The sequence below is a fragment of the Paracoccidioides brasiliensis genome, assembly GCF_000150735.1.
Source record: "Paracoccidioides brasiliensis Pb18 unplaced genomic scaffold supercont2.3, whole genome shotgun sequence".
In the NCBI taxonomy this organism is placed as follows: domain Eukaryota; kingdom Fungi; phylum Ascomycota; class Eurotiomycetes; order Onygenales; family Ajellomycetaceae; genus Paracoccidioides; species Paracoccidioides brasiliensis.
This window is the reverse complement of record NW_011371360.1, coordinates 2,156,091-2,169,188: the sequence shown is the minus strand read 5'-3', so window position 1 is coordinate 2,169,188 and position 13,098 is coordinate 2,156,091. Positions and strand designations below refer to the sequence as shown.

The window sequence follows — 13,098 nt, the reverse complement described above, 5'->3', positions numbered from 1 at the left end:
CTCTCTTAGCAAATTTAGTCTCTTCAAAGTTGTATATATCTTCTGATAGAATATTATGCTCAGTAATTATATCTCTCAAGATTTTAAATCAATCATATATAATCTACTAATCTTCATACTTAGCTCATTCATGATTATAGCATTTAAAATAGTAGCTTTAGAGCTATAAACAGTATACTACTAGATTTGACACTCAGTTCTTGCTAATGCAGAGGGGGGGGGGGAGGGGAAGGTGGTAGAGATGATTGAATTCTATATGTAAGAAGATAATTAGCTGTATCCTCAATCAATGATGACTGTAGAGAAAATCTTTATTTAATCTAGTTTAGTACTTATTCAACTAGCTTATCTTCCTCAGCAAGAGATAATTTATATGAATTTGCATATAAATTCATTTTTAATTGCTAGTCATTTCAGTCAATAGGTTAAAATAAAATAAAAGATATTAAATAAGTAAGTAGCTTTATGAATTGAAGTAATTTCTTTATTTTAAAGGCTTTTATTATAAGCTTAAGTCTTCTCTCTCTTTTTAAAGAATTTAAAGCATTTTTATTATAAATTAGTAATATAATTATATATTAAGGTAAAAAAATAGTTAAATTAAAAGATATTTTAAATTGATATTACACTTCTTTAAATGTTATACTTACTTAAAAAATATATTAAATAGTTAACTAGTTAACTAACTAATGTAATTCCCAAGCAAGCAGATCACCCAAGTGAGCAAATCACCATGTTGAAATATTTTTTCATTTAATTACTCCTCCATTTTAATATATAATTATGCTATCAATTTATAGTAAAAATACTTCAAAATCTCTTGAAAGAGAAAGAAGACTTAAACTCACAATAAATGCTTTAAAAAAGCAAGAAATATCCTTAATCTGTAAAGCTATATGTGTATTTAATATATTATTCTTTACTTTAAATTATCAACTCAATGATCAGACTACTTGCATGAATCTATATATAAGTTTAATTAAATTAACCTAGGCTGAAGAGAATAGGTTAGTTGAATAGATACTAAATCAAGCTAAATAAATATTTCCCCCACAGCTGGTATTTATTAAAAATATAATTAATTATCTTCTTACTTAAAGAATTTTATCATCTCTATCACTACCCCCCCCCCCCCTTATGTTGGCAAAAACTAGGTGTCAAATCTAGTGGCACATTGTTTTGAGCTACAGACTCATTATTTCAGATGCTGTGGCGTTCCGCCCCTATTCTTCCGCCCCTATTCTTCCGCCCCTTCCTATATTAGTATCCACTCTCTATTCGCCCCTCCCTAATCCACTCAGAGGCCCTAATCTTTCCTATATTTCCTATCCTATGCAATTGCTCCTACCATATAGAGTGATTATAGTGTATATATATATAGCAGGACATCCGCCCATCTTATTAGAAGAGAATCAGACATGATTTATCCTACCTATTCGATTGCTTGTACGCATCAGATGCTATAATCATGATCAGATTAAATATGAGGATATAAAAATTATTCAAACTTGATTTAAGATCTTAAAAAATACAATTGCCAAGTATAAAATTCTGTTAAAGAATACATACAACTTTAATGAGATTGACTTTGCAATAAGACTCTATTCTCTTAAGATTATTACTAGCAGTGAGTGATACAGTCAGACAAAGCTTTTATACTCTGGAAATTAAAAATAAATAACTGTAATTATATTAGTCAATGTGTCAAAATAAACTATATTCTCATATATTCAATGTGAATGAGATAGAAATGTAAAAAGCAGAATAGATCTAGATATCAAAATCAACATGCAGTCAATTTAACTAGAAATGAAGCTCAGAATCTTATTATTCCATCTGCTGCATCTATTGAATAAACAGTTATTCAACTTTGTAAATCTTTTATCATTTGAGTTTGCATGACTTTAATGAGCTCCACAATGCTGTAGCAATTATGATACTCTTAGACACACAAGAATAAGATGTCCCCAATCTAGTGTAAATTAATTTAATTTAATTAAGTGTTGTGATGTTGAGATAATTTGATTTAAAATCTAGTGAGTTGGAATATAATGATTTTGTAATCCGCTCACTTGGGTGATCCGCTCGCTTGGGAATTACGTTAGTTAACATGTAAAGTAAACGACACCAATCCTAATACAGTTAGCGCTGTCAAACAGTACCCGTTCTTGTTGTCACTGTTTGTGCTGTTTGCACTGTTTGCATCATACCATCACCTGCTTAAACATCAACCAAGAAATCAACGAGGAAGCGCAGGAAAGACAACTCAACGTCAACCATCTATCCTGGCAGCAAGAAGCAATGGCATATGGTTTGCGATAGAGTGGGCTCTTCAACATCAGCTTCTCTCAGTAGATAGCCACATCCTATCCCCCTGCTGCGTCCAAACCATGTAAATTTCAACCGCATCATCCGCTGCAACTAATGCCTATGGCCAAACACGCAGACCTCGAGACGTCGTCCTAAACAGCTTAAGAACCTCGATGTCTCCAAAGAGCCTAGCTCCTGGTCAGAACCGGTATGCGACAACCTGATCGGCGAATGCGGGGCACTTCGGAGCCAGGTGATTTGGAGGATACCTCACTAGATAGCGGGTCAAGAGATGGAGTACACACCCACGGATCGAGGAGGCATAGGAACAACCGAACCTCCAGTTCATTTTTCTTGGAACCAGCTGTAACACCTATAAGGAGATCGGAGTCTGGCTCTGAAGGGGCTGCCTTTCTGTCCCGAACATCAGGAAGCCAGCGGAAGGGTAAAAGGACAAGCGAGGAGGCCGTGCTGGCTGTTCCGAAACGTTATGCGACGGTTGATCGCAGGCACAATACTACACACTTAGTTGGAAGCTCACCGCTGGCCACTTCAGTGACTAATACTATAAACCATGGGGACGTCTCTCACGATGAGGCGCAAATTCCTCCATCAGGATTTTCCTCCGCCATTCCATCTCTTGGAGCCCCGTCATCTATTGGTTTAGATACAGATCCAGCCCAGATAGTCAACCTAGCGCTAAATCTCAGCGAGTCGAGGAGAAGAAGTGCGTCTGGAATAGTGTCTTCTGGTACGGTTCCAAGAAATGCACGAGTGGTATCGAGAGCTGAAATACCGGGGGACATTTATCGATTCCCTCTACAAAATACGGATGTTCCACGTGCCAGTCCGCAGGACCGAAGGATCCCAAATATGTCAATCTCCGTACAGGGCGTTGGCAGGCATCCATCAGTGGCTACGCGCCATACTTCATCTTCCTCCATTGACAAATTTTCTGGATCTGCCATGACGGGTACAAACTCGACGCAACATGAATTCATGCCTTACGAGATATCGAGTGCTACACTTGCCAGAGCTGAAAAAGCTCGAAAACATTTTGAGCTTTTGGCAGAATATTTACGTTTACTCCCACATCTGCCCCCGCTACCTACTCTCAATGAAACGTCCGTTACTACTGGGAACTCGTCGGTGTTAGATCGAACATCTGGGTCCCAAGGACGGGTATACAATCCCATTCAATACATACGTAATCGCAAGGTCAGATTTCGCGAAAAATGCCCCATTGATTCCGAGGCTGGAGGATGGGATAATATCGATCAAGTACGAAGTTGGGTGGACGTAATCGCAGGGTCAGATGAAAATCTCACACATAGAGCCGAAGACCGAATTTTGCTTCCTAAGTTTGAACCTGATGACACCCCAGATAATCGGATAAAATCTGCTCCAGCGACATCTAATACTGCCCGAGTTCTTAGCGGAGGGGATGGCAGCAAGCCCCGTAGGCCCCGGATGGATTGGATTACTTCACCTGCAGACTTCCTAGCGGACGCTGCATGGCTTGAAGAGGATGGTAATAAACTTAAAATTGAAGACCGGGATGGAAATCGTCTCTTCCACCCCGATACACCTTTACGACCGGTTCCTTTAACGGGTCCAGAGTCCCTCAGTGAACCTACCCCAACAACTGAAGACCGAAATTTACGGCTGGTTGAAAGACTCCCACCACACGAGAATCTACCTCATTTCATATCCGTTTCTTCTCGTCATCATACGGGTGCGGATCGCGGACGGCACGGACACAAGATAACAGGTTCTGCCCATCTTTCATCTAGCGACCACTCATCAAGAGATGCCAGCAAATCTAGATGGCGAAAAGCGTTGTCACGTTCTTCTGTTTCGTTTAGCGAATCTAGCAATGACGAGCATGAAACACGTCGAGGAAGAAGACATTTTCCGCGACTCTCCAGGAGATCCATCGAAAATGACAATATTAGCCTTTCATCGCAGAAGATTTCGGACCCATCAAATAAAACGACGTCAAGACATATACCCCTAGATTCTATGGCCGACGATGTTGGTGACGTAATAACTAAGGATTATACAGCAACTCCGAGAGATAAATTGCAACCATCATTCCGACCATCTTTAGATACCAATTCTGGACGAGAGCAGCCCATCTCACAAGCCCGCAGGTACGTCAGATCAGCTTCATCATCTCTAGCCAGGAGTGAGCCCAGAAGGGAGGATGTTTCGTTCGCTGGAACTGTTGACGGTAGCCCCGGTTCAGGGTTCAGTCAGCGCCAGGTCCCGGATGTTACGCTTAGTGCCTCACCGCCGTCGCCAAGTATATCACCGTTGTTGCGCCTCGTTGGCACCAGGAAATTTTCGACCGGCTCAGGTCGGATAAATGGTGAACTTGAGACAGCCCTAGCTGATAATAATGCTTCTGGCTTATCCCACATTACGCACCTGGCTAGAACTGATATACCTCCGTTCAGCTCTGACACAAAGCTCTCCTCATATTCTGACGACAAAATCAGCGCAGGTGAAGCCCATCATCCGGAGAGTCCGTCCAAATGCTACAGATCCCAAAATCAACAAGAGTCAAAACTTCGGGGGATATTCAGATCTGGAAGATTGGCTGAGATTGTTGGGAATGAAGTTTCCAGAGTCGGCGATTACATTCGGAAAAAGGATGGTTCAAGCCACTCGAGGCAGTCGTCAACCGCCTCGAGTGAGCTGTTTTCTGACCATGTTGATGCGAATAGCTATTCCTTAGACGAAAAGCGTAAGCAAAAGTCGTACGTGGCTCGAATGCCTTCCGTCAGCGGTACTGTTGGTCTATCAGGAAAGAATCCCAAGATAGATGTCCTCAAATACAATACCCCCAATCTCCCCGTTTTCGCCTCTCCATTTAAGAATGATGATCAGAGCGAAGTGCAGCAAATGTCGGAAATCGGAGTTCCCATTCAGCCTAGTATCGGTTCACGACGAGTCGAGGATGACCTAGCGACTCCCAGCTATGATAACAACCTTCTGAAGCCATCTGAACCTAATTTCGACACTGATATATATGCCTCCCGAGAAGGGAACTACAGCAGCTCCGTGGCATCGAACCTAGTGCTTGCTGATACCGGAACATCCTGTGAGAATGGTAACTTCTGTCTCCAAGTCACTCGGGATCGGCTTCCAGTCACCGGTCTTACCAACTTGACGGTATTGCCTTCTGGCTCGAGGCGCCCCACAATTTCAGAGGCAACACGAAACTGGAGTATGTCATCCCGCAGTATCTCCCGTCCGCCTGTCATCGATAGACGAGAAATTGCCCGCATACGAGCCCATCTACTCTCAGCGGGCATAAAGGCTCTAGAAATATGCCGCCAAGCCGAAACTATACGCGATTCACCTCCGATTCTTGTCAATAACACTGAACTCGAACCTGATGGTAACATTCCCCGCGTCCCCCGTTCGGAAGAGGTGGCTACCGCAGCCAGAAATCTCATGTCCAGATTTGATCACGAAGTAAGCCTTGTTCAGCAATCTATGTCAAAATTCTCTTCAACCACTTCTCCTGCACTGAGGTCGCAACTAGACAGCCTAGACACCTTTGTGACCTCCACACTTAGCCCTCGCATTCGTGAAGTCACTGCCGAAGCTGAGAGGTTGACGAGCGAACTTGCTACGACAAATACCCTCGCATTGAAGCAGCTCAACGACTCCGTTGCCAACGGCTTGAGAAAACGGAGACGCAGATTCCGATGGGTGAGCCGCTTTGGCTTCGTCCTCTTGGAATGGATCCTTATCGGGGCCATGTGGTGGATGTGGTTGATTGTGATGATATTTAAGATTTTCCGGGGTGTGTGGAGGGGAACTGTTTCGGGCATCAAGTGGATTCTGTGGCTTTAGACGCTTCTGCTCTCTCTCCCTTTATATATTTATTACCTCAGGTTTCCTCAAGGGAGATACTATCCATTTTTAATTCATATATTTGTTTGAGGAATTGTTACAATTGATCGTTATTTATCTGTTCTGCATATACTAGCGTCCCAGTTCATTGCACACTTTATTGTATTTTTTATTTTCATGTATCTCAACGCGGCATCATGTTTCAATATATTCCCGGGTATGGACTAATCGTCTTGTATACATTGCATCATATTCCTTTCATACATGACTTGTCGAGAGTGGTTGTTAGCCATCCAAACCTACCATTATGATACCGCTGCATTGTGTGGAATACTTGGGCTCGTTCACTATTCCATTGTTATTCTACTCTCCTCTGATACTGTTTCATCACCCGATGAACAGTTCTTCAGAGCTTTAAAACTTCAACTCAGAACACACTTATCAAGAGGGTCATCCAAACTCAGAATTCGCTCATTGATATAGTCGCCATGTTACTTTCACCCCAATCTAAGCTATTACCTCCCATCCCAAAATTATCCACAAGAAAACCTGATAGCTTCCATGTGAAAACATTCTCCATTTATTCCAAGCTCTTCTTAGTCAAATGACTTCTTTGTTCAACCCTGAAAAGTGTTTAACACACACGAAGATCGAAACTCTCCCGACGGAAAGAAATATAAATAGGCCCTCCACACTCCTTCGCCTCTCTCAGATATTGACATCAACCAGACAGCAATATGGTGGTAGCCCAATCATCGGGGGACTACTAACAAATGGTCTGACTCCCATAGTTTCGCCGTACTAGGTTCCTGGCCCAAACAAGAATGCCCAGCCTAAGAAGCCAAAGTCATTTCCAGAGGCATGGACGTACGAAAGACGGAGAGAATGAGACTGGGGATATTCCATATTTTAATTTTTGTCTTGGGTCTGTTTGTTTGGGGATCGAGTTCAATATATATGAGGGGTGATCCCACATTTTTTTAAACAACATTACTCTATTTTCTTTCGGGAAAATAAAGTCTTTGTCGTAGAGTGTTTTCCTCTCGAGAGAGAAATAAAGATGGCGTAAATAACTGAGTGTCGAGGCACTCTCAAGCGTGGAGCAGGTTGGTATCAATGCTCATGATGACGTACAACGCAAAGGGAGAGTTGAAATGTGGAAAAAGAGGCTCTGGAAAACAGTGGTTGGTGTATCTATCTATATGGACAATAAAACTATCTAAACTAGAAATAATAATAGTAGCAAGCTGCCTGCAATGAATTAGTTCAACTGAATGCTGAAATGAAGCTATCCCACGTGGGAACCCTATACACCAAAACTCCGGGCCATTCTTTATACAAGGACCATGCATGCCTAATCGAAGGGAGGAACAATTCTTCTTATCCGGATTCTTCCCAGAGGTTGAATGTTGGATGTAATTTGTTGGGGGGATTGTCCAACGGGCTTCTTACTCCCTTCGGCCCCTGTGGTGTTTTGTGAAGCATGCGAAACACTTGCCCTTCTCTCTCGAGTGTTTTCATCTACATCTTCGGTTTGCTCCGAAGCGTTTGTAGCATCTGCCGTAACTTTCTGCGCCTCCCCTTCATTTGACGTTCGGTTGTTTGAAAAAAATCTCCGGCGTTTACCAGAAGGCATTGGGTCGGAGTAGCTAAACTTTCTTCGTATGTGCCCACCAATAAATTTGCCAAATGTCGCCGATGATTCTTGAATCCTTTCGCCCACATCTCGTATGGATTTCTGTCCGCCATGCATTCCCTTCTCGATCTTGCCCACGAGCCTGGTAATATTGCGCCTCTCTCGGAAAGGAGACATATCGGGATCGCAATTGATCATTTGTGAAGGTCTATATGCAAACACATGCCCAACATGGATGCTCTTAAAATGAAGTTCCTCAATAGCTGGTTTATCTTGTGGCATGGGTTGGTATTTGGCCTGGCGAAGGATCGCCTTTGGGACGACAACAGGACCATGGTTAAATACCAACGGTAAACTTACGGTTCTTTTAGGGGCCACTACCTTCTGGCCAGTTGCTGGCAAATCGCCGGATCCTCTGGTCGTTCTGGGATGGCGGGCAAGGTAGTCTCCGAAGTTAGCATCAAGGGTAAGGGCGCAGAGTGGGAGAAACCCTATATTGTCTTCCGTTGAAGCGAAGACAGATTCTCTCCTATCCATGTGACGGTCATATCTTGGGTAAGAAGCCCAGGTTTGATTTTCGAGTGTCAGCTTCAGACACGAAGCCCAAAAATCGCCGTATATTCTAAGGACGATGTAGGCGTCTCCTAGCCTTATGGGAAAATTATCCAGGTCGGCCATGTCCACAAGAGTGTCGCCCACACATATCACTCTGGAGCCAGTTAGAATTGCCCAGCCATTTTTCCTGCTCGCCCCAAAAGGGTATCCAACTACTCTCTTTGAAGGAAGACAGCGGATATCTCTATAAAACGTCAAGTACTTGCTTTTCGTGATTTCTTGTAGAAAAGGGGTGGGCTGCTGGTTTGATCCTGTGGCACTTCCTGTGGGGCCCCTAGACGGGGTTTTACCACTTTGGGGCCGGTGTAATCGCGACGTAGTTGGGGAGGATTGAATATTTTTAAAATGGCCATGTTCTTCCTGTTGTTCACTGGATAGCTGATAGCATCCACGGCTCTCTTTTGCATGCTGGTTAGGTAATGAAATCTCGACATTGTCAGAATCGCCAGGTATTCCGCCTTGCCGACTGAGTGACTGGTTGTCATATTGAGGCTGTTGTCTTGTAGAGGGGACTGGGCATATTTCGTGACATTCAGAATGACCACGTGTCTCCTCAAGTTCCTTGGGTGTTGAATTCTCATCTTGTGGTTGTTCTATTACTGGGGAAAGTGAAGGAGCTTTTACGATTAAAAAGTGGGCACTAGCTTCTTTCTCTTCTCGCTGGACAGGTTCATTCTTGCCAAAATAACGGCCATTGATATCGACAGGACGTGAAGGCCCGGCTTCGTCGCTACCATACAGAACTCTACGATCGGATGCAGGCGAGGTGAATCCGGCTTGGCGGTGGGATTGAAGTGGATCCGCCGGGCGGTTTGGAGGATGCGTGGACCTCGACGGGAAGTGCCTCAAGGGAATAAGGCTGGGGTTTGGGCTTGGGGTAGTGCTGCGCCTGGAGCTGGGGCTACCATCCGTGAAAGCCAATGGTTCATCTAGTACCACCACATCAGTTGCGTCCGCCCATCTGATGCTCCAGCAGCCATCTGACCCGCTGTCTTCACTGTCTGTCCCAACCACGCCCACTATTAAAGGCTCGTTAGACCAAGAGGAGGCCATCGCCTCTAGTTCGGCGTCGAAAAAAGACTCTTCAAGCGGAGGGAACATGTTATCACACATTGCAGAGGCCGGAAGCATGTTCGGCTCGCCAATAGCTCTAGGCCGCACCCCATCGGGCTGTGCGTGCGAACCAGATGAAAAGCCGTCGTCCCAAGTCGGTCCAGGATTGGAATCAGCATGATCAGAATAGGCCTCATCATGTCTGACATGGCTACCCTCAACAAGAGGTCGTATGTTCCAGACAGGAGGGCGGTGATGATATTCACCATGCCGCCTTCTTCTCGAAAGTGACCCACGGAGAGTTTCGGATCTTGGAGTGTCACCATCACTATCAAGCAGTGTCTTGGTCGGAGATGGATCCGGTACGAAAATTGTTGATTTGCCAGGGACATCAGAAGATCCTGCGCACTCTACCAACGGTTTCCATGTTGTTGACAGTTCTCGGAAGCTATTTATACAAAAGGAAGATTCGCTAGGTGTAAGAAATGGACTGGGAGCGTCATTTGCCGCGCAATGGCCGGATCCCTTCTCAGTGGGTGTTTGAGGGTCGGATTTGTCCATATGTTGGTAAAGTTGCAATGGTGTGAGAGATTGCAGAGGAAAATCAATTGCAAAGATATCATATGCTGGTATAAGCAAGCCAATGGTACGCAGCAACCATAAACGATATCCTAGATGTAATCAAGAAAAGTGAAGGGGGGAGAAGTAAGAAGAAGAAGAAGAAGAAGAAGAAGAAGAAGAAGAAGAAGAAGAGAAAAATAGAAAATGCATGACCTTAAGAGCTGGTCAAAAGGAAGGGATTTGGTTGAGCAAATGCGGGAAACCGCGCTGGATGCCAGAGGAAGGAGAGACAGATAGAAGCATCCGGTGGAGGCTTCTCCCACACGCAGCAGAACATGAGAGTGAGAGCGAGACAAACCAGCTGCATATACCTGACGGCGCTTTGGATGAGCAGGGATACCATCCGTATCAGAGGCGCGTTTCTTCAGCCGTTGGCCTTGCTGCTGCTGCTGCTGCTGCTTCTGCTGCTTCTGCTGCTGCAGATCGCCAACTGGATCAGATCACCGCGCAGCAGCTGGCAACAATCAGTTGATGATGGTTCCAGCTGCAAATAATGTGCATTGTAACCCAGCTAGCATGGGGTGCCGGGGGTGGGGGCTTTTTCAAGACTCCCTCTAGTGCTGTCTTCGGGAAGTAAATAGTGATATATTGTCGTCAACTCCAGACACAACACAAAACCCATAGGCTAAACAGCACATCAACCTCGAGAGTTTACGATTGTGCAAAACCAGCAGAACACCTCTGAGATCAGCCTCGGCTCAGCAGCATTCGATTTGATTTTGCAGCGTTTCTATGAAGCAGGAAACGGGCCATTCCCAATGACGCTGACAAATTCGTGAACCCCCCCCCCCCCCCCCCCCCCCGGCGCTCGGGTTGTCGGGCTTTATTAACAAGTACCCAGGATCCGAACACGAGTGCAATAGATGTCGAAGAACCTTGGAACTTATTCTCCAAGCCAAATCACTCGAACAGAAGAGGTCAACGATTGAGTTTAATGGTAGGTTGATAGGTTCCGGGTGCGGAAGACGGGGAAATCGGCGAAATCTCCTCCGTCTGTCAAGAGTAGACACTCTTAGTGTCCAAGAGTTAACCAATCTGTGGTTAATGGGAACCGAGAACTTGGGGTTTCATGTGGGAAGAAGAAGGTTGGGCGCAATTAAATAGTACATCGTTGGATAAATAAATATATAGTTTTACAGCTCAAACCACAAATCACCACCTCGACCGATTGACGGCATCCAAAAATTCAAAAAAGAGTAGAATATATCTCGTCCCAGCTATGCCCCCTCCCAAGATCACTCTATATCTGGACATTGTCAGTCCTTTTGCTTATATTGCATATTATGTTACCAGAGTATGTCAATTACAAGTGAGAAGGTTGCCACATATATGTTGTCATGATACATACGCATTGATACTGTGAATGATTTGCCTACACCCGACCGACATCAACAAGAATACTTCGGCAGCGTCATGCATATATATTTATTCTAAAATAACATCACTGATTCCACCTCGATAGCACTCCTCCGTCTTCGCAAAATGTGAAATGACCTATGTCCCCGTCTTCCTCGGTGGAATCTTGAAGGCATGCAACAACCCTTCGCCCATTAACATCAAAAGTACGTTTGCTCCAGCTTTCATGACTTCACTGTATTCGTTAGAAACTAACCCCTGGCTCATGCAAACAGACAAAGGCACATGGACAAACATTGAACGAAAGCGCTGGGCGAAACACCTCAATGTGCCTATGTATCCTACATTTCCTGACGGATTCCCTATTTTGACATTGAGTGTATGTCGACTTTCTCCCCTTGGAACCGTTGCTATCCTAAAATCCGGGGCAGAAACAGAACAAATGAAAACAAAAAAAAAATTGACTGATAAATTTCAAATAGGTCCAACGGGCCCTCTGCGCCATTCCAGAAGCAAAATTACCATCCTGCTTCGATGCCTTATACAGGGCGTTCTGGGTCGAAGGCAACTCAAAGATCAACAACCCAGAAACTTACCTCCCCGTTCTAGAATCTGCTGTGGGCAAGGAGATTGCCAAAGATGCGCTGGCTAAGGTACGTACACTAACCAAAAAAATAAAAATAAAAATAAAAATAAATAAATAAATAATAAAGCAAGGGGATGATGAGGGAGGTTATGTTGAAAAATTGATCTCATTCATTCTCAAAAACCGCTTTATAACTGAAAGAGATTTCAAATATTAGTCGTCTACACAAGCCATGAAGGACCGTTTGATCGCCAATAGCGACAAGGCTGTGGAAAGCGGTTCCTTTGGCCTTCCTTGGTTCGAATGTACCAACGGCCGTGGGGAGACAGAGTGTTTCTGGGGAGTTGACCATATGGGCCAGGTTGCAGCATTTTTAGACCTGGATACCACATCTGACAAGGGGTTTAAGGCTATGATGTGACAAATGAATATGAGATGGCGATTCGGGTATTCTCTCTACGAGTACTTAATAACATGAACCTATGTGTGTAGATGTATGTATGTATGTATGTATGTATGTATGTATCTGTGCCAATTTTAAAACCCTCCAGCGGCTCTAAGAAGCAGCGTCGTTATGTTTAATTTCCTCTTGATACCCTAGCAAAAATCAGCCGTCAATTCATTTGGCTTACAGTAGCCAGCGATTCGGGGAGTGATGTTTTATCGGGCCAGAAGAACTAGACAAGATAGAATAATACACACACACACACAAAAAAAAAAAAAAAGATCATTTCATCTACCATATATCCCAGGAGATATTTACATAAAATGGAGAAATGAGCAGGAAGTATGCATCGAGAAGAGGAGAAGAATGTGCAACATGAAGTAAAGCGGCACTTGTAAAAAGCTAAGAAGGTGCCGCGAAATTCAAAAGCTATTTTCCGTTTCCTTACTGCTCACATATCGGTAGACATGGAGTGTAAAGGGATGATCAATGGTGTGTAAATCTTCATCCTGCCAAAGTCAGGTGAAAATTGGAATTGGGTATCTATGACGGTGTAAGAACCAGGACTGAAGGGTGGAAGGGGGGGGGGGGGGGGGGGGGGGAAAGGGA

General features: G+C 44.1%; 4 protein-coding genes across 4 annotated transcripts; 3 read left to right on the top strand and 1 right to left on the bottom strand.

The window, feature by feature from the left end:
* Positions 1–2,520: 2,520 nt before the first annotated feature.
* PADG_03038 (uncharacterized protein) lies at positions 2,521–6,177 on the top strand (the record flags this gene model as incomplete). The annotated part of the gene is made up of 1 exon (XM_010760391.1): positions 2,521–6,177. One exon carries the CDS (start codon positions 2,521–2,523, stop codon positions 6,175–6,177), a length of 3,657 nt encoding a protein of 1,218 aa, XP_010758693.1.
* Positions 6,178–7,531: 1,354 nt separating this feature from the next.
* Positions 7,532–10,042, bottom strand: PADG_03037 (uncharacterized protein; the record flags this gene model as incomplete). Its single annotated transcript, XM_010759941.1, has 1 exon — positions 7,532–10,042. One exon carries the CDS (start codon positions 10,040–10,042, stop codon positions 7,532–7,534), a length of 2,511 nt encoding a protein of 836 aa, XP_010758243.1.
* A 208-nt stretch (positions 10,043–10,250) lies between these two features.
* On the top strand, positions 10,251–10,574 carry PADG_03036 (uncharacterized protein; the record flags this gene model as incomplete). The annotated part of the gene is made up of 1 exon (XM_010760390.1): positions 10,251–10,574. One exon carries the CDS (start codon positions 10,251–10,253, stop codon positions 10,572–10,574), a length of 324 nt encoding a protein of 107 aa, XP_010758692.1.
* A 747-nt stretch (positions 10,575–11,321) lies between these two features.
* Positions 11,322–12,465, top strand: PADG_03035 (uncharacterized protein; the record flags this gene model as incomplete). The annotated part of the gene is made up of 5 exons (XM_010760389.1): positions 11,322–11,396; positions 11,565–11,664; positions 11,734–11,837; positions 11,941–12,111; positions 12,262–12,465. The coding sequence occupies 5 exons, from the start codon at positions 11,322–11,324 to the stop codon at positions 12,463–12,465; spliced, it is 654 nt and encodes a 217-aa protein (XP_010758691.1).
* Between the last annotated feature and the right edge of the window lie 633 nt (positions 12,466–13,098).